Below are 22225 nucleotides of genomic sequence, written 5' to 3'. Positions count from 1 at the left end.
AATCTGCAATTTATTGTTTATAATGCATTGACAATATCAGGTGTGACCATAAACCTGCTTTGAGACTTTAGTTTCCCATAACTGAACACCTGGGCTAAAACGAGCTTCAGCATGTGAATGTAAAAGGACCTTTGCACTAGAAAGTGTTTTTTGGCACAGAAGAGTGTGTTCTGTGACTCTCAGCTGCCTGTGCTTTCTCTTTAGTGCTCTACCTCTATTGTAGCTAATGAGATAAACTTCCGGTAACAGGAACAGAGTATAAGAGAGTAATTTGTGATGGCCGCTGCCAACCATGCTGCTTCAGGTGTACACAACCGCATCAGTGTACCCTAAATGCATGTCAAAGCCCCCTTTTCTTTGTCTCCTTCTGTGTTCTAAAAAGGTAGTCTGTTATATATATATATATATATATATATATAAGTAGGGATTTAATAAATTATAAATAATTATATTTTAATCAATCATATATTAATTTTACCATTTTGTGTTTATCAAAATTAACCGTTAACCCTGCCAGTTTGGCCGGGTAATAGAAGTGTCAATTCCAAAAGCCAATAGCTTTATTGATGGATAATGCACAATTTCTGTTTTTAAGTATTTTTTGAGTAAAAAAAAATGGTATTGAATTAATTTTTTAGTCCATATTGTATTTATTTATGGATAACGCACAATTTCTGTTTTTAAATATTTTAAGTAAAAATGCAGCGTTTGTGTATATTTATTTATTTATTTATTTAATAAAGTTTGTTCTTGGTTCTCTGGAATACGTGATTCTGATTGGGCACAATTCTGTGAAAATCAGTCAAATATTTACAATAACGTTCAAAAAGGTTTTTTTACGTTTTTGAATAAAATTTGTTATTCTCACCAAGGCTGCATTTTTGTTTTTTTTGAATAAAAATGCTGTAAAAAAAATTATAATTAACAATTTAAAATACCTATTTTGTGTTATAATATTTGAAGGTTTTATTTATTCCTGTGATACAAAGCTGAATTTTCAGCAGTCAGTATTCCAGCCTTGAGTGTGAAATGATCCATCAAAAAAACATATATTAAACAGTTTTTTAAATATATTTAATTGTTTTTAATATATCTGTGATACATTTTTTTAGGATTCTTTGATGGATTTTATTTCATTTTTATTAGGGATGCACTGAAATGAAAATTCTGGGACGAAACCGAAATTTCTGGACGAATAATAATTATAATTTTTTTAAATAATGTAAAATAATTTTGTAAGACTTTTTAATTTAATGATACTGAATTAAAAAAATACAAGCCAATAAAATAACCACACTTTTATTGAAAGTAACAAAATAAAATTTGACAGAAAATATATTAAATATCAATATTTTTTTTTCCAGTTCTATTCAACAGAATCGGATTTAACTTTCTTTTTTTCTTTTTTTTTTTTGACTAATTATCCAAATAATGTATAGTCATACAAAGCTATTATTATCAGAGCATGTGAGCTAGAGGCTGACATTTTTTCGAGAATCCCGTAGGATGGGAAACAAAATCACTATTGATCACGTGATTGGGACGGGACAGGAAAAATGTCAGTGGGAGTGGGCGGGACCGGGAATCGTAATAACACTATGATACCCAACTTTATACACAAATATACCTTTTATATAAATAAACTATAAACTGTATATTTTAATTTTAAACTCAAATCTAGTTGCCCTGTCTCTTTATGCTCTCCTCCTGTTTGCTTTGGTGTGGCTGGTTAAGTGAATGACGTACGCAGTCCATGACAGACAGATCGTTAACGGCTGCTCTATGGTAATACAGTACATCGGGCAGGACATCCAAACACCCACCTATCATTCATCGACCTCAAATATGGCTTTTCATCTGAAAGATGTATGTAGTAACAACTTTACATGGCCGCTCAATCTAATGTTAACCTAGAGAAATGTGCGCTATATTCAAGTGTCTGTGTGGAAGCTGAACAGCAGCACGCTCACTGCAGGACAGATGGAGGCACCGGTGCTCACTTGCTCTTAAAATACTCCGTAATTTTTGGTCATACAGAAAAAAATAATACATCTTTCGAATCTGTAAAAACTCGTTTATTTGTGTGCACTCAGAATAACAACGAAACGTTGCGCTTCTGTAAAATAATTAAAGCAAACAGGATGCGCTTTCTGCCGTCTCGGTCTGTGAACTTGAGCGAGAAACTTCGAAACTCCGTGTATGAAAAATATATCTATAGAGAGTGAAATGTCTACTTTCAAATGAAAAAAAAAAATCAAATATAAAACAGTTAGTATGGATGATTTACATGAAATTTAATGTGTGTGCAATGTACACTGTGCATTGTTTAAGCTGGCTTTCAGTTCAATAAAATAACAAAAAACTACATTTTGGATTTTTATTCAACTAAAGTGGGCATGCAGTGATCTGTACTGTATTTTTTCACTGTAACTGACAGATTCCGGCCAAAAAACAACACGGGAGTGGGAGGGAATGGAAGTCATTCTTCCGGGATTGGGATGGGACGGGATTTTCCACCAGGTTTTTCGTGGGATTGGGACGGGACGGGATTTTTTTTTGTGGGAGTGGGATGGGAGAGGTTTGAAAATCCACTCCTGTGTCACCCTCTAATGTGAGCAGAACATAGCGGGGAGCAGATCGTGAGAAGCTAGCATCATTTTACCAGCGTTGCCCAGTACAGCGGTACTACACCATGTTACAGCACAGTAGCACTATTGCAAACAGGAACAAGTATGCTACATAGAAATGTACTTATTTGAGCGGACTTTGCTTTTCCGGTGAGCATGAGCAGTACACGAGCGTTCGCATGGGCCGTGAGCAACTCAACGAAACGCATATTCATAGAGTGGCACGCTGATCACTGCCGGGCGGAGCATATATTTTAGGCTCATATTTTCTGCAGTTTTTTACTTTTGGCCAAAAATGGCAAAATGGCATTTTCGGCGGATGAAATTTTGGTGCATCCCTAATTTTTATTTTATTTTATTTCATTTTTTAGTCATTAGTAACTAGTGGGATATTATACAGTCCGCCGGTCATTTTTGCAAAATAAACGCTTGCCATCTTGTCACTTAATAGCTGGCTAACTGTATACTCTCCATTAGTTATATTAAATATAGTGACACTATATTGGTCATTGGCCACCCTGCTTTCTAGATATCACATGGGTTATTGAAAAACCTTTATCGGTTGACCACGTATTGTGTGCCAACCATTTGTTCAGACATGTTAGCCAGAGTCTTTAGACCATAGAAGGAGACAAAGAAAAAAGGTGCAGAGCTCTAGCACAGCCTGTACTGTGTGTTGTGTGTGAGGGCTGTGACTGACCACTGCCCCGCTATGACTGACACTCTACAGGACTCGATTCTACCACTCTCTGGGCCCCGTCAGCAGAGTGGGTCGCATTTCCTGCAGAGGAGCGCTCAGGCCCAGCAGGTAACTCAACAACCCTTCGACCCCCCGCCGGGTCTCTCTCAGTCTGACTTACCCGTACAACTGGGGAGCTATCGCCATCACAGTGTGTAGTGTGTGTTTTCTTACTGTGGAATCAGGTGGTGGGCTTTTCTGAATCACGTGTGTGATGTTGACTCTTATGCTGCAGTCGTGGCTTGTTGCTGCTAATCAAAACCCGCAAAAGCCACTGAAGCATCTCTTCTGATAGCTCCTGCTTTCTGTTCTCCAAACGCGCACAGCTCCTCTCACCTCTGCTGTAATAATGCCGCTTGCTGCAATGTTATAAAGAAACATATCATGGGAAAACTAAATGTTCCTCTTTTGAAATAAGGGTTTGAACGACTAATGTTGATTTACTCCCTACAATACAGCTAAATGGCGACCTTTAGCACCAAAAGCACCATCACTGTGAATGACTTGAATTAATTCTGTGCTAAAAATTCATAAAATAATCAACACTCCATTAAACTCAGAATGTGTGATAATTCACTAGTTATTAGATTGTCTAAATAATAGTAAACTAGTCATCCTCAAGGAGTAGTTTGCCTAAAATGAAAATTTGCTGAAAATCCACACACCCTAAGCCAATCCTAGATGTAAATGAGTTTGTTTCTTCATCTGAACAGATTTGGAGAAATGTAGCATTACATCACTTGCTCACCAGTGGATCCACCAGTGGATCCTCTACAGTGAATGGGTGCCGTCAGAATGAGAGTTCAAACAACTGATTAAAAACATCACAATAATTCACAAGTAATCCACACGACTCCAGTCCAACAATTAATGACTTGTGAAGCAAAAAGCTGCATGTTTGTAAGAAACAAATCCATCATTAAGGTGACTTTAAATCAGGGGTGCCCAAACTCGGTCCTGGAGGGCCAGTGTCCTGAAGAGTTTAGCTCCAACCCCAATTAAACACACCTGAACCAGCTAATCAAGCTCTTAATAGGCATACTATAAACTTGAAGTCAGGTGTGTTGAGGCAAGTTGGAGCTAAACTCTGCAGGACACCGGCCTTCCAGGACCGAGTTTGGGCACCCCTGCTTTAAACCATCGCTTATGGTAAAAATACGAGTCCATAATCCATAATAACACTTCCTCCAGTGAAAGTGTCCATCCCCTGTTGTCCTCTCACATCAAAATCCACCGCCAAGACAAGTTTTTTTTTAACTGTTTTTGCTTGTAAATGGTGCTTGATCTGTGTATATTTTTCTCCCGATTCATACAAGAACTTTTTTCATTGGAGAAAACGATATTATGAATAGAGGACTCTTATTTTAGCTGAAAGCAATGGTTTGAAGTTAGAAATATCTTAATGATAGATGTTTGTTACAAACACACAGCTTGTGGATTACTTGCATGTGGATTGTTGTGATGTTTTTATCAGCTGTTTGGACTCTCATTCTGATGGCACCCATTCACTGCAAGTGAGCAACATTTTTTAGCACATTTTCAGTTTTTGGTGAACTATTCCTTTAATGTCGATATGAAGTGGAAGTTGAGATTGATTTGTGACAACTGTATTGTAACTATTTCCGAGTGAAGCAGCTCATCAATTAAGAATAGCATGTAGGACAGGACTTGATCATCAGCTGTTGATTGGATTGTGAAAAGTAAGTGTTTGCATACAGCAGTAGATTCAGATATGAATGCGATTGGCTGAACTGCATCGTGGCCTTGCATACCTCAGCAGAAACAGCCAGTTATGGCATTTTGATGACAAGTTCAGTAAATGGGTCCATCAAATGCAGTTCTTAGAGGCCGTTCACATTGGATGTGTTCCTGTGTTCAAAAACAACTAAATTGTAATTGTAAAAAATGGAAAAGAGGCCTCTGAGTTTTTAAAAAGGTGCACAGAATGTGAACATGAACAGTTAAAAAAACGAATTGTGCAGGATAACTGCCAGATGTTCAACAAATAAATAGACTAAAAAGCTATAGAAGCTTAGATGAAGACCTTCAAATTCTGTAAATAATAAAGGGAACATTGCTCACAGCAGATGATTTGAAGTCTGACAGTAATTGTCTTGAAATTTATTGTTGAATGTGGTGCATTTGTTATACAAGCAGTGCTCTGAAAACCCCAGCGGTGCTTTAAAAAGGGTCAATTTAATTTTGAGACTCAACCTCTCAGACAGGGTTTTACCATGCTGAGAGTATTGCGCGTCAAAGCACAGCACGATAAAACCCTCGCAGAGAGCGTTTCTGTGTGGCTAAATTCGTCCCCTTTTAAAACACCGCTTCAAAAAAGCAATCAAAAAATAAAAATAAATGTACATAAGCTAGTTCATAAATGAAACACATATGGTGCTCATGGTTAACAAATGACCACCCAATTTTGCATATCAACAATTTTTCGGTATTGTTATGCAGTTTACATCTGGAGAGATTACCCAATCATAACAGAGACCATCTACATATAGAAGTCTTAAAGGTGCAGTAGCAAAAAAAACAGGGTTTTTACAATATGAGAAAATGTAGAAAATGATCATGGAAACAGAATTAAGGCTGTGTGTGGTCTAAAGTTTTTTTTAGCCAGCTGTAAACGCCTAGCTGTGAGCGCTTCTGCGGCGCAGCATTTTTATTTATTTTTTTTCAGTTGAGGCGCTTTGGTTACTATGATACAGAATATCCACTGAAGTAATGTGGCAGACGCAATGTGAATTAAATGTTGCAAGCATTATTTTTCATATTAATATTCATAATAGTTCGGGAATCCCATCTTGTACAGACACGTATACTCTGAGACAAGCAATATTAACATCTCCTCCATTGTTGTTTAGTCGTAGTACAAGCAGAATGTGTGACATTCGGTCGGTGTGGTATTAGTCCCGCCCCTCCTCCACTGTGATTGGACGGCTGACTAAAACATGACAGTGAAGAGCACTGCGTTTTATTTAAAGTTGAACATTCTTCAACTCTCGGCACAGAGAAAAAAACACCCGAGCGCTCAGCGTGAAAAAGACACTCCACGCTCGGCATGCTCCTGGCGTTTTAAAAAACACAGCGCTCCCTTTGGAAACAATTGAAAAAATATGCTAGCCTCGGGGAAAAACACTTTGGTGGACATGCAGCCTAAGAAAACCTTCACTAAGTGGACTTTAAAATGCCACAAAAGTGTATTTATGAGCAGCATGCTGGTATATAGTAGTGTTAATGTCATACGTTAGAGGGTTTTTATTTTTAGATCCTACTGTAAGTGAAACTAAACCAAAGCCAATTCAGTGAGTCTGAAGGACCAGACGGTGAAATAATCTTTAAGTGTAAGGCAGTTGTTCTTTTATGTTTAGATTTAGAAATGAATAATAAAGGAATGTTTTGTGGCTCTTAAATGTCTGTTACAAATTGTGTAGGCGGTAGAGTTGCTTTGTTTCTGTACTTGTGAAAAGAGAAAATGCTTCTGGTAGTATGCAGAAGCTGAGACAAAATAAGAGAAACAATAAAAAAAATAAAAAAATTTTTTACAGAAGTAAACAAATAGTTCACCTAAAACATTAGATTTAGAAATGAATAATAAAGGAATGTTTTGTGGCTCTTAAATGTCTGTTACAAATTGTGTAGGCGGTAGAGTTGCTTTGTTTCTGTACTTGTGAAAAGAGAAAATGCTTCTGGTAGTATGCAGAAGCTGAGAAAAAATAAGAGAAACAATAAAAAAAAATATATATATTTTTTACAGAAGTAAACAAATAGTTCACCTAAAACAGAAAATTATGTCATGATTTACTCACCCACAATCCAAATCAGTCACTTTCCTTACTGATACAAAAAAAAAGTGTGTGTTGTATTCCAAGTCTTCTGAAGTCACACAGTAGCTTTGTGTAAGGAAACTAAAGTTGATATTCAGTGAGAATCTTGACTTCTGTCCAAGTTCTGCTTGGCAGGTTCATGAGAGTTCATAAATGAACCACTATTTTGAGTCAGATATTTTTTCAGTTCAGTCTAAATGAGCAAATCAATGTTCTTGAATTCATATAATTTAATATATACATGTTTGAGTGACATGAGGTTGAATAAAAGATGACAGAATTTATTTTTGGGTGAACTATCCCTTTAAGACAGATTAGTCACTATTACCTTTTCAGTTTTTAACAGTTTACTCATTTGCTTTGTTTTTCTCTCTCAAACACCCTCACTGTCTTTACATCATAACTCTGGGGTGTGGCTTTTAAAATATGTTCACTTGGTTTATACATTTATGTGTGTCTTTTTAAAAAGTGTTGCATGTCCCATGTGTCAGTTAAACCTGTGTGTGTGTGTGTAGCTCTGCAGAGTCGGAGGAGCTGGCGGTGCATCTGTACCCAGGAGCCGTCACAGTTCAGGGGGTCTTACGCAGGAAAACAGTCCTCAAGGAGGGCAAGAAACCCACGGTGAGAGCACCACCGCCTCATCTGTCTCCTGGCCAGAAAATCTCCCTGTGATCTCACCCTCTTTTCCTTTCTTTTTTTAAAATGGTGCATTATTAGCAAACCAAAATAAAAAGGAAAAAGAAAAGAAAGAGAAAAATTGTTTCCCATATCTATTTATTGTTGACAAATGCAGTATAAAACTCTATTTTGATACATTCATCTGACACGTGGAATAGTACACAATATTACATTAATATTACATTGTTATTTTACTGTTTTTGAAAGAAGTCTCTTACACTCGCGTTTTGATTAAAAATGTAAAAACAGTAATTTTGTGAAATAATATTGCAATTTAAAACATTTTGTTTTTGACGTCAAAGTCCAGTAAAGGTTTATTTTGATACATATGCATCTGATACTTGGTAAAAGCTAGCATGGAGAGTTTGTGTATTTTCATAGTAATATTATTAAGTTATCATTAATGTATGCATATTTCATTATATTATATTATAACATGTTACCATTCTAAAGTCTGAGGTCTGTAAGATTTTTTTAATGTTTTCGAAAGAAGTCTCCAATGCCCGCTGCATTTATTTGATGAAAAAATATACTATAAACAGTAATAGTGTGAAATACTATTAATCTAATTTACTCCTGTGATGTGATTACTCCAGTCTTCAGTGTCACATGATCCTTCAGAAATCATTCTAATATGCTGATTTGGCGCTCAAGAAACATTTCTTCTTATTATTATCAGTGTTGAAAACTGCTTAATATTTTTGAAGAATCTGTGAGGCATTTTTTTTATTTGATGAATAGACAAGTTCAAAAGAACAATTTATTTGAAATATCATTTTTTATTGTCACTTTTGCTGAATATAAGTATCAATTTCTAAAAAAAAAAAAAAAAAAATCATACTCATCCCAAAATTTTGAACTGTAGCAAATATTGCTTGATCATGATGACATTTTACTTTTTTACATGAAACGAATTTGGTTCTGTTGGGTCACTACTTGATGTCCAATGTAAAATCAAAACCAGTTGGGATCCTTTGCTCAAGCGCGTTTCTCTGTCTGCACTCCTCCATCTCTGTCGTTATGTCTCTTTCCCCTCTGCCCTCTCATCATAATCTGCTCTTTCATCTTTTGCTCTACAGTCTCTCTTAACTGTCAGTCATTTCTCCATTAGCTCCATCAAACTCAGCGGTTTCCTCAGAGAGGAGTGTGTGAACGGAGCCAAGGCAGTAAAAGATACTGCGTTGAAGTCCAGTAATGGGAGCTGAGAGGCCTTTTAAAACCCACATCTCCTGCACATATTTGATCTGCTACTAAATCTGCCTGTCTCTGTATTTCTAGACCTTTTACTCAAGCTTGCACGTACATACACTGGATAACTACATGTTTGTACAGTTTGGGCTCCGTTTTGCATAAACGTATAATTAAGTGTATCATCCGGTTAATCTTGATCGATATGTTCAGATTTCTTCTTGGCCTTCTATTTTGTTTTGTGCTTGCTCAGGAAATGTGTCTCACACAAAAGCTTGATATATTATGCATAGCTGACATTGTAGGGATTTTGTACTTATAAAAGTTAGTTTTAATTCAGCCATGAAAATAAAGCACACTTATAGGCTGTGTATATGTATGTGTGTGCCAGTGGTGTATGTGGTAGTCTTATGAAATTAAATTTGATTGTTACACATTTACGTTAGAGTACCTTTAATTGAATTGAATTGAATTATTGTAAGTTAAGTGGTTGATAAATGTCTGTGGTCAATAGTTTGTTTATTTGTTTCTCTGCACTACCTCTGAGAAAGCTCTTCTGGTGTGGGTCTGTAAGCTTCAGTGTTTGGACTAATGTTTTGTCTCTCTCGGTTTCTCTTGTATTGTCTGTAGGTGGCAGCGTGGACTAAGTATTGGGTGGCTCTTTGTGGTACTCAGCTTTACTATTATCCTGCTAAGTCCCTCAAGGCCACAGAGAGGAAGCATGTGAGTCTTTCCACACTATTACAGATACCAGCACACAGTAGTCTCACAAACTATATTGTTGCTTATTCTGGCAAAAAAAAAATGGCTACATTTAAGAAGCTTAAAGAAGATTTTGTATATATATGTGACCCTGGACCACAAAACCAGTCATAAGGGTCAATTTTTCGAAATTGAGATTTATACATCATCTGAAAGCTGAATAAATAAGCTTTCCATTGATGTATGGTTTGTTAGGACAGGAAAATATTTGGCCGAGATACAACTATTTGAAAATCTGGAATCTGAGGGTGCATAAAATCAAAATATTGAGAAAATCGCCTTTAAAGTTGTCCAAATGAAGTTCTTAGCAATGCATATTACTAATCAAAAATTAAGTTTTGATATATTTGCAGTAGAAAATTTACAAAATATCTTCATGGAACATGATCTTTACTTAATATCCTAATGATCTTTGGCATAAAAGGAAAATCAATAATTTTGGCCCGTACAATTTATTTTTGGCTGTTGCTACAAATATCCCCCAGCGACTTAAGACTGATTTTGTGGTCCAGGGTCACATATATATATATATACTGACAAAGCAATTGTTTTTATAATTTTAAAGAAATTAATATTAGTGTAATGTGACTTATGATTTTTATTATTAATAATAAGTTGTAGTAGTATTTGATAAAAATTGATAAAAACATTTCAGTTTAAAATAAATATACACTACCCTTCAAAATTGTTTGGGTTTGGCAAGATTTGTAATGTTTTTGAAAGAAGTCTCATACTCATCAAGGCTGCATTTATTTGATCAGAAATACAGTAAAAACTGTTGCATTGTGAAATATTATTACAATTTAAAATAACTGTTTTCTATTTGAATATGTTTTAAAATATAATTTATTCCTGTGATGCAAAGCTGAATTTTCAGCATCATTACTCCAGTCTTCAGTGTCACATGAATCTTCAGAAATCAGTCTAATATGCTGATTTGCAGCTCAGGATACATTTTGCATTATTATCATTGTTGAAAACAGTTGTGCTGCTTAATATTTTTGTGGAAAGCGTGATACTTTTTTTTCTCAGGATTCTGTGATCAATAGAAAGTTCAAATGTACAGCATTTATTTGGAATAGAAATATTTTGTTCAATTATAAATACATTTATTGTCACACTTGATCAATTTAATGTGACCTTGCTAAATAAAAAAGATATATATTATTATTTATTTATTTATTTATTATTATTATTTTTTTTTTAATCTTTCTTTCAAAAAAAAAAATTAATTGTACTGGCTCCAAACTTTTCAACAGCAATGTACATCATGGTAGTAGTTATTGCACTGCTTTTCTTTTTTTTTTTCACTTCGGACTAATAAAATCCTGAGTGCCCTCATTCCCACAATTTTCATAGTGGTGCATCTGTGAGATTAGAACTGTCTGATTTGACCAGGGTTAGCGTACAGTATGCTTTATACAGTCCATGGGTGGTCCATCTGAAGCTGATGAAATTATGACACTCATCATGTTAGAGGAAGAGAGCATCACTGTGTCCTGCAGCCTGATGCGTCATCACATAATCACTTCAGTATGACACTGATGGGAGAATGCTTATACTAATACCATCCAGCAGGAGAGTTTGGGAGAGACAGGGATCCTGTGAGCCAGGAACAGTTACGCTGAATGGACTCAGTCAGACAGAAAGCCTTGGGTGGCGTTTGTAGAGATGTGATGCTGTCCAGGAGGTGTAGAGAGGGGAGGAAGAGTTGTTGGAGCCAGGAAGGATGCTAACAGCAGCATGCCAGATGACTGATTAATCAGGCTTTAGTGCTGAATGAGGGCAGCTGTTCGCAGTCATTGGATAATGAGATGGATGACATCACACATTACCAATAGCTATGTTTCCATCCAAAGATGCGAATTTAACTTATGCGCAAAACTGGAATGTTGCATAAAACATTTGCGAATAAAGCACCGTTTTAATCCAACGAGTCAAAGAGAACAAATTCGTCACTTCCTGATAAACTGGCACTAAATATCTCTAAGAAAACTAGGAGAAGCCACTGAATATAATAATTTTTATATGTAATAAATTACTTGTGCTTCAGAGAGAGCAGACGAAACACAATAAATGCGGTCATTGCTTTTAGAGGTAGATGCCTGCTGTTTGGGAACGCAGTCATGTAATACAGTAATTATACAGAAATACATTGATGACAGACTTTCCTCAGGCATTTCAGAATGACCATAACAACATATAGATGCTATGAACGAGATCGGTCTACTGGTTAGTCAAGTCATCCCGTCTCATAGCGCAAAGTCACATGACTTCTTCAATTGGCATGGTGGAATTTATTAGGTAAATGTGTTTCCACTAGCTATGTTTCCATCACCCTATTTTAATGCACATTTTGAAGTATCACATGAGAAACGAGTGATGGAAACGTCAAATTTCGAAGAAAAATCCCTTAATTCGCAAAAACGTTTTTACGCTCGCTCGAGGTGGTTTTTGACTTGTGCGAAAAACGGTTGATGCAAATAATGGGAGATGGAAATGCATTTTGCGAATAAATTCCTCCAAGCGCATCAAAAAAGTCATGTGACTTTGCGCTATGGGACGGCAAAACCTGACTAACCAGCAGACCGATCTCATTCCACAGCATCTGAAATGTTGTTATGGTCATTTGGAAATGCCCGAGCAAAGTCTGTCATCAAAGTATTTCTGTATAATTGCCTCCCAGAAATGCCTTACACGACTGCGTTCCCAAACAGCAGCATCCACCTCCAAAAGCAATGACCGCATTCATTGCGTTTCGTCTGCTCGCTCTGAAGCGCAAGTAATTTATTATATATGAAAATTATTATATTCTCCTACTTTTCTTAGTGATTTATAGTGCCAGTTTCTCAGGAAGAGACGATTCTGTTCTCTTTGACTTGTTGGATGGAAACGATGCTTGTTCGCAAATGTTTTATGCGATATTCCAGTTTTGCGCATAAGTTAAATTTGCAACTTTGGATGGAAACCCGGCTATTGTAGTTTATGCAAATTTTTTCTTATTGGATAAAAAGTTTATCCTACTCAATTGTGCGCATAAGTTTTTTTATGTGCATTTTTAGAATTTATGCACATCTTGGCATTTCCATCCAGCGTTTTTTTATGCGATAATCCAAATAGGTAGATGGAAACATAGCTAGTGTTAATGAGAAGCACATGTCGCTATCAAATACACATACACTAAGGCCTGGGACACACTAGACGATTTTCAAATCTTAAACGATTTTAAAACCATGGGAGACCACAGACATAATCCTCTAAGCGCACACACTAGACGATTTGACCAGACCGCGAGACCACGCACTTGTCGATTGTAGGAACGATTGATCACGTTTGATCTCGCGAGTGATCAATCGTGATCAATCGTATGATGTGGATATTAATTAAATAATAATAACAACAACAACAATAGGTAGTAGTATTAATAATAATAATAATAATAATAATAATAATAGTACATTTTCAATATAAATTAATTTCTATAAGAATTGTAATGCTATTTAATATTTAAATGTTTATATTAAATGAAAATTAGATTAGAAGCATTTAATATTTGGACCCTAATTTATAATTATTTTATTTTCAGTATAGTAATAGTAATAATAATAATAAAAATAATACATTAATATAATTTCAAATTAAATACAGTTTTATAAGAATTGTAATGCCATTCAATATAATTTGATTAGAAGCATTTTAATAATAATATTAATAATTCTAATTAAATTATTTTATACAAATTGTAATGTCATTTATATAATTTATAATAAAAATATTTATATAGTACAAAACAATTGATTGGCACTTTTTTATATTTTGACTGTAATGTTCAGTTTTTAATACAAATAATAATCCCAGTATTTCAAAATAATTAATTTCTGTACAAATTGTAATGCTATTAATAGAATGTGTAATAAAAATGTTTATATTGAATTAAAAAAATAATTCTAGAAGCATTTTAATATTTTGACTATTTTCCACAGTTCAAGTCTAACGCCAGCAAAAGTGTTTCTGTTTTGGGCTTAATGGCCATGATGGCAGATGACCCGGAGCATCCCGACATTTTCCTGCTGACTGACTCTGAGCACGGTAAGACAGCCAATCACAAGCCTTGTACTCTGACAGCAGCCAATCGCAAGCCTCAATCAAAGAGTGCGACACCCTATCACAAAAATAAAGCCTATTGCAAAACATCTATTCAGTCGATACTGAGAAAAGATTTACTATTTATCTGTATATGATAATATGCAATTATCTGCAATTATTTGTTTGTGTGCTGTCAGGAAACTCATATAAGTTCCAAGCAGGGAACAGAATGAACGCTCTGCTGTGGTTCAAACACTTGAGTGCAGCTTGTCAAAGCAACAGGCAACAGGTGAGTGTGTGTGTGTGGATTTATTCAGCTTAGAGCGTTATTTAACTCACAGTTTTCTTTGTAGAGAAAATGCACCACATAAAGCCATTTAGTGCCCTTCGGTGTGCACTCAGTGTTCAGAGCGTTTCCATGCAAAGGCTGCATTTTTAAGCTAAATTGTAGATGTTAATTGCTCCTCTGGAGATGCTATTGTGTTGAAATCCTTTGAGTTCAGTAAATGTGGTTACATTTTGCTCTAACCTTCTTTTCTGAAGCAGCAAATCATTAACACAGTTTCAGTGGGATCTATTAAATTAACAGCATTTCACATAATGGCTTTTTGAAACCTGTTGTTTCCAAGTGCACCGGGTCAGACCGACCTACAAAACCTGGTTCTGCCAGCAGGTGTTTAGGTCTTCATTAAACTGAGCAATGGCACTGCCCTCTAGTGCTTGATCTTTACTACACATTTCCTGTCAAGTGCAGTGTTGGAGAAGCTAGTTTGAAAGGAGCTATTCATTATTTACAATAGTTAAACTACAGTCAAGCTACTCTTTTTAAAAAGATGTTAACTACATTGCAAACTAGAACTACAGAAATTAGCTAACAACACTGAAGCCGTTTAGGTGATGGCTTTTTAAATATGGGCCTATAGTTATCAGATCATGATATATTATCCAGTTTAATCAGCACTATATTTCTCAATATCTCTAATTCTCAACAAAATAGTTTTTTTCATGAATTAATTCATTTTGAGGTACTAAATTAAACAAACATAAATTTACACCAAATACAATGAATACAACATAAGTCATAATAAATTCAAATATTATAAATAAATATTATAACATTCTAGGTATTATAAAAACATAATTGTGTAAAATATTATTACAATTTAAAATTACTCTTTTAATGTATTTTAAAATGTGATTTATTGATGTGATGCAAAGCTAAATTTTCAGCTTCATTCTAATATGCTGATTTGCTGCTCAAGAAACATTTGTTATTTCTATTCATGTTGAAAACACTTGTGCTGCTTAATATTTTTGTGGAAATAGTGGTACATTTTTTCCAGGATTTTTTGATGGAAAGAAATCATTTATTTGAAAGATATCTTTATATGAATCTTTTTAAATTTTTTAATTATATGTAAACATTTTATTTAAAGGTGAAATAGGTGATTGTCTTCAGAAACATTTTTTGTTATGCTGGTTGAAAGTCTCTTCACATCCCGATAGCAATCATTAAGTTAAGTGGTCTAAATGTATTTGTCTGTATTTATATATTCTGTGGAAGGCGTAGGACCAAGAAATGTTCGTCCAATCAAAACGCTCGGTCCGAGCGTTTTAATATGCTTTCCTACCTGCCTGTCAACGTATGTATTAGCATACCTCTGCGCACCCTGTTCGCGCAGACAGGATACGTCATCAGCGCGTTCACGCACGCTGTGCAGACAGAGCGAGAATGGCAGACAAACATCAACAACCCGATCTTCCTCCCTGGTATTGTAGTACTTTTAAAGTTTTCTCACAGGTGAATGACACATGATGTAGCCCAGCGGTTAATCCAGTCGTTAGAAGTGAGCTATGCATGAACTGTGTTCCGATTGATATGATCCCTACACAGTGTTCATTGCTCCCTACTCCCTGAGCAGGGGAAATCCGTTGAAGTTTACTTCACTTCGGAACATGGGCTGGAATTGGGAACCTGATGTAGCCTATTGTAGTAATGTTGTCTCTGGTCTGTGAGCGTAATATGCGTTCAGGGGGCGTGGCTTTGGACGGCGATTGCATGGAGGGTGGGACGTTCGCTTTCAGTGCTATCAGGCTAAAGTTAGCATTTTCCAAGATCTCCTACTGCACCTTTAAAATGTATTATTATGTATTATTTACAGCTTACAATAAAAAAGTATTTTATTTTTTAATTATTATATTTGCAGACACTAGTTGGTGCATATTTTGATTCCACTCAAACTGTGAATAACTTATCGTGCATTAATTATAATCATAAACATACCCTTTTTTTGCATTTGTAAAATATTTTAAGATCTTTGATTGTTTGGAGTTCCTCATGGAACTTTTTCTTCAAACTTTCTCTAGAGTGCTCACCATCCGAAATAGATGGCTAGTAGATATCAGTACAGGATCTTGTGAAATCATACATATCCCTTTGAGGTTTTCTCATTGTCACTTTCTCTTTTTCCATTTCAGGTCCCAGCGAATCTAATGTCCTTTGAATGAGTGAAACCAGGGCGAATCAAACACGGCTGGATGACAGGAGAGCAGAGGAATATGAAGATCGCTGGGGAACGAGGAGAGGCCAGGGACGAATAAAAGAGCAAATGACTCGTGTTTTGTGTGCGTTGGAGCTTTTCCACTGCCATCACCCAGCCTGAGCCCCACAGCAAACTCCTTGAGCACCACTGCCTTAACAAGCAGAGTGTATGTGTGTGTGTGTGTGTGTGTGAAAGAGAGAGCGACACGACGCCCCCAGCAGCAATGGTGTCCCTTCCGCTGGTTTGACCCGAAAGGACCTGATTCCTTCTTCCTTTTACATTTTATTTACACTTCCTGCATCTTCCATCCGATTCCCAGCAAGCGAGGAACTTGGAATCTTCTTGGGCTCTTCTTGAAGTACTCTTCATGGACCTCTGGAGTTTGTTTACACCTTCTTTACCTTCTTTGTTGCTTGAGTTTTATGTATTAACTGGTTGTAAATCTAATCAGCGCTCCTCCTTCTTTGACGAAACACACGCAGGAATCTCTCCGGTTTTGCAGATCGATCCTCAAACACTCACACAAGACGGTGATTGCATCTTCAGACACTTGAGTTAAGGCTAATGCAAGCATGACACAAGATTTTCCACAAACAGGTTTCAACTGCAGCAAATGGAAGTCCCTCATTTATTAAAACACAACTCCGAAAGGGCTCCGATACTCCATGAATTCCAGATGAAGAGAAACTCTTTATCTTCTGAATGTCTCCTTCAGTTTTTTCTGTTCAACCTCTGTGCTCTTTTATGGATTCTCCAGCCATCTTTTTAGCTCATATCAACACAAACACACACACAAACATGTCTGTTTTGCTAGAAGGCAACTAAGATGTTCAAAACAAGGGTGTGTAGGAAGAAAAGATTGAGAATGGAAGAGCTCATCAAGCAGGAACAACAAGATGTTTGAAGTCACTCCTTTATGGTAAGACTCGTACAGCTTCAAAACATCTGCAATAAGCACACCGGTTTACACAAGTTCAGTCAAACAGTAAAAGAATCGTTTGTTCGCTTCTGGATTCGCAGTACGAGTCGTCTTTGAGGACACACTCCTACATAAACACACTTTTCAAGCTGTGAATGTTAGTGGGCGCAGACGTCATTTAGTTTACATCTTCAAACTTGTTTTTAGTCCCATTATATTTCATTTTTTTCCCCAGTCTACCAGTGGTTTTCCAATGGAATGGTGGGAATCGGAGCAGGAGATAAGGCACTTGTGCGCTTGTGTTTTCTGCAGCATCAGTGGCCCACTGCTACTTTTATGTTTTATGTTTTGCTTTAATGTGGTTTTATTTTATTATTTTATTTCAGTATTACTGGGATAGTTGCACATGTCTAGACTGATTTAATTGTCTGTTACATTAACATGTTTTCTATGATTTTGTCATTTTCATTTTGAAAGTAACGCCACCTTGACTTGGTTTTCGTGGGATGTTTTCTTCTCGTTGAGCCATTAAGGTTCTTGTTTGCTCATTTAGTGAACAGCTTTATCAGTTTCTATTGGGAACAAGAGATGTCTGCTAAGCTCAGAACAAATGATTAACGTTCTTGCGGCATCATGAAGCAGGAGGCCTTATCCGCCGGACCAGGATGTCTCAGGACGTTCGATTAGATGGGTCCGTCTTTATCTTTCCATTTCACTTGATCCTGTTCTTCTGTATTTCACGGACCAGTGTATTTTTCCAGGCTCGGCTCTACTGTTTCCAGTTGGGTGGAACATCATATTGAGATTCAAAGTCTTGTTCCAAACACTCTGAGAGGAGGAGGGAAGATCTTGGGTAATGAAGGACATGAATCCTTTGCTTGGATGATGATTGCAAGAGACTTCTTCCAGAGTGTCGAAGTGCTGTGGCGTCTTTGCTTGACCGACGATAATAAACAACATTTACATAAATGGTAACTGAGGAATTGGCAACTGGTTTATACTCGTTCTCACCAGTTCTCACCATTTGCTTTGTGGTTGTTTTTGTATGGGATTGAGTGGAGATGATTGGATGCTGAGGTCGAGGGTGGGAAACTGGCCACCTTGCGTTGCTTATCTTCTTAAAACAATATTTTTGTAAGCTATCTTTAACCTAAAAGGGAGGATTTTATAGGAAATGGGGCGTTCAGCACAGGCAATACTGGGACATTTGAGAAATGCTGGTTGTGACCGGTTAGCAGATCTGGGGTAGTTTTTGTTTACACACGTTTGTATCGTTCTGAGCCTTTAATATCAGGTATTAGCACTTTGGGTTGTGAAAAGCTCTGAGATGAGGGAAAATAGCTATGGAAGTCAATCAGCAAAATGAGACACTCGAAAAGCTGTCGACAAAGTGTTTACATGATAAATGAACATGAATGTTGTTTTGGTTCAAGCTGTGAAAGTCCCGTGAGGCTGGATTGTCATTTTTGAGCCGTCGTGAAAGCACAGGCAGAGAAGTTTCAGGCGATCCTGACCAACCACTTGTACTTGGCACCAAGAATTAAAGGAGGTGTTGAAATGGGAATTTTGCTTAATAAACAGTGGAACATCACACCAGACATTTTACTGATATGAGTTATGCATCTTGACAAGTCTCCAGCCTTTTCCGGCAGGGACTTGGACCAAAGTAAATTATGATACTGTTGGTTCTGTGGCATTTTCTCGCTTTATTTCTCTAAAATGTTCCTTAGACATGGATGACGGTTGACGTTATGGAATAGTAAGAGCACGAAACTGCGTGTGGTTAATAAATGGAGAGAGAAGAATGGTGGGAAACGTGACTAAGCTGCTTCTGTTATCTACTACATGTCTACTTTTCTGGATTGTTTTTGTTCCAGTTGTTTATTATTTCACACTACATCTCTTTCTCTCTGACTCACTTTTTTCATGAACAGTAATGAAATTTATGAAATTGTCCATGACATTTATTTCATGGATGTTTTTTTTGTTTTTTACCCCCATAACTGCAGTTATGTTAAATGTTATTTTTGTTCCTGGTTTGTGTTTATTTTTCCTTTACAGTTAATGTTATGTTCAGTCTTTTCATTGAAATTCTCTATATCTCTACATACTTTGTACTATTCGGTTTCACTGTCTTTATATTTACAGTGCGTATGATATCATACTGTACACACACACTCATCTTCTCTGCCACTTTCTTTGGCTGTTTGAACTTCACCGCATCACTTGTTTTATGTGGTGGTGTATTACAACAGACTAATACAGGTTTGTAGTGAGTTGTTTAAGAAATGAATTTGCGTGTGTGTGTGTGTGTGTGTGTGTGTGTGTGTGTCTCACTCTGTGCCATCCTGTGTGACCTGCTCCCACCCACCTTATCTCCTCCCTGTCTGACCCCACACCGGCTGGGACCCATGACCCAGGGAAGCGCTATGACCTTTGACCTGAGAGATGTGCTCCTAGGTTCCAGACAGGACAAAACTAATAAACACTTTTGGTTGTATGTTTTTTAATCCAGTGGTCCCGGTGTCTTCTTTTGGCTGAGGATGTGGCTTTATTCAGAATGTACTTAATGCAAGGCATCCCACAATGCATTGCAATGACGTAATCATCAGCCATGATTTTTAACATCTCTTTGCCGAGTCAATATTTGATCAGAGTTAATGTAGTTTTCAATTGTATTTTTGTTATTTTTTGTTTAATTTACATTATATTAGCTTTTTCATTTTTAATTTTAGTATTTAATTGCTACAGTATCTGACTTCATTTCAAAATGTTTAATGCCATCAAATTTCTCAGCACAATCCAGTGTTATTTTTATCTAGTGGCATTTTCATATAGCATGTAGGTTGCTACATTTTATTATATCATTTAATTGTTGATATAATTGGCTTTGTTTTTAGTTGTGAATGTATTTGTGATTTCCTATTACTTTCATCTGATGCTGTAAAGCACATCGGTCAGCTGCTGCTGTTGTTAATGGTGCTATATAAATATATTAAACTCGAAACTTGAAACTACTTAGTTTTATACTATACTGTACCAGGTATCTAGTTTAAATTTTTATTTCAGTCATGAAAATGTTTACAATTAATTGTTGTTTTAGTTTTCATTAATGATGACTGCAGCACTAGAACCAGAGTTAAGACAGTTTACAGCAACTGGCCAGTCTCTGATGCATTCACTGAATTAAGCATGTAACAATGAGGTCATTGCTTACTGTATACAGTTTCACATAGTAAGGAAAATAACCAGTGTATATACTACAAGCAGCATGCTATATTTCATTCTGAACATCATCTGCGTGTGCTTACCCACCTGAGCCAGTGGTAAAAATCAGTAGTCTCTCTACTGTTAAAGTGATTCTTTATAAATCTCTGCATCTAGATGTGCTGCTCTACTTTTAAATGCATGAACCTTTGTCTTTCAGTGGGGTATTTTTAGCTGCATTTACAGTGTACAGCAAACTGTGCTGCTCAAGTAAGATACATGGGGAGATGGAGGAGGACAGTGTTTTTGTTTGAAAGAGCTACATTTTACCCAGAAAGGGCCTTCACTGGAAAGGTTTTGTTTTGCAGTAAACGCTACAGATTTTTTGTTCAACACAAAAGGAGTTTTGCTACAATTCCCCAGGCTAATGCTAGGACAGAGGGTGGGGTAGGACAGCTGTCAAGCTCTAAGAAGGACAATGAAGTCATGAGAGTTTTTTGTGAGGATTCGACTAATTAGTCTTTCAAAAAAAAAAGTTATGTTCTAGCTTGATGGCTGCGTTCAGTTTTGTTGCATTTCAGACAATTATGTAGGAAGAAAGAAATGAATGAAGGTTTGGAAGAGCATGACTCACAAGTGTGAGTAATTGATGACAGAATTTTGGTTTTTGGATAAAGAAGGGTTAGTGATAGTTTACCCAAAAATGAAATTCCTGTCATCATTTAGCCTACTCACCCTCAAGTTTTTTCAAACCTATATGAACTACTTTCTTCTGCAAAACACAAAAGATATTTTGAATAATGTGTGTATCCAAACAGTTGCTGGTAGCCATTGACTTGCATAGTATTTTTCCCCCTACTATGGACAATGGCTACCAGCAACTGTTTGGTAACCCACATTCTTCAAAACTTCACATTCTTGTGTTCAGCAGAGGAGGCTTGGAATGGCATTTGGGTGAGTAAATGATGATAGAATTGCCATATTTTTGGTAAATTATTCCTTCAAGGGGTAGTTACCCAAAAAATGTTAATCCTGCCATGTACTGACCCTCATGACCTTCAAGTTATTTTGATAAAAAAGTCTCAAGGTCTGTTTTCTCTCTCTCCCTCTTCTTTCTTTCTTTCCTTATTTATATAATGGAAGTCAATGAAAACCAAAACTGTTTGATTATGAACATTATTTGAAATAACTTTTGTGTTCCACAAAGTCGAATAGGTTTGGAACGACATGAAGGGTGAGTAGAATTTACATTTTTGCCACATGACACGATAACATAAGGACTGTTATGTATCGATGTTATTAAAACCCCTTAACTGTCACCGTCCCGCCAGCGGGACGCCTAAGTTTACTTCAATATATTACAATGAAATCCTAATCTAATCATGACAAACTATATATTTATGTAAGGGGTTATGTATTAATAAATGGACGTTTAGTCACAGACAGTGATGGAGCTCTAGAGTAGTACACTACAAGTCCGTGTTCACTTTAAGACGCGAAGGGTTAGGTTTGCTGCTGGTGTGAATGCGTTCACGCAGGCAGGAAGATCCGCCCAGAGAGTCAGACACACGGGCAGTAATGAATGGAGCCTGACCCGCAGGCGGCTGGATATTGACGATAAACGTGTCTTGAGCGCTAGCGAC

The 22225-nt window shown here is 36.5% G+C and overlaps 1 protein-coding gene and 1 long non-coding RNA gene across 5 annotated transcripts in view; one reads left to right on the top strand and one right to left on the bottom strand.

Annotated features, from left to right (window-relative positions):
- ralgps2 (Ral GEF with PH domain and SH3 binding motif 2) overlaps window positions 1-18504 on the top strand; it is a 146812-nt gene extending 128308 nt beyond the window's left edge. For 3 of the 4 annotated variants that reach the window (XM_016446633.1, XM_016446634.1, XM_016446635.1), the window contains exons 16-21: window positions 3358-3435; window positions 7715-7820; window positions 9696-9788; window positions 13811-13916; window positions 14111-14202; window positions 16392-18504. In XM_016446633.1, coding sequence (XP_016302119.1) covers window positions 3358-3435; window positions 7715-7820; window positions 9696-9788; window positions 13811-13916; window positions 14111-14202; window positions 16392-16421 — 505 coding nt within the window. In that variant the 3' untranslated portion in view covers window positions 16422-18504. The remainder of the gene's footprint in view (window positions 1-3357; window positions 3436-7714; window positions 7821-9695; window positions 9789-13810; window positions 13917-14110; window positions 14203-16391) is intronic. The other variant, XM_016446636.1, reaches the window with a different exon arrangement.
- On the bottom strand, window positions 11572-20037 carry LOC107658174 (uncharacterized). Its single transcript, XR_001630760.1, has 3 exons — window positions 19554-20037; window positions 16747-16751; window positions 11572-11581 (listed from the first exon to the last, which is right to left on the bottom strand). It is a non-coding gene; the product is annotated as an uncharacterized LOC107658174 (long non-coding RNA).
- Window positions 20038-22225: the final 2188 nt, after the last annotated feature.

Source organism: Sinocyclocheilus anshuiensis, unplaced genomic scaffold (genome assembly GCF_001515605.1).
Source record: "Sinocyclocheilus anshuiensis isolate Anshui unplaced genomic scaffold, SAMN03320099.WGS_v1.1 scaffold279, whole genome shotgun sequence".
Lineage (NCBI taxonomy): Eukaryota > Metazoa > Chordata > Actinopteri > Cypriniformes > Cyprinidae > Sinocyclocheilus > Sinocyclocheilus anshuiensis.
This window is presented reverse-complemented; position numbering and strand designations above follow the sequence as displayed.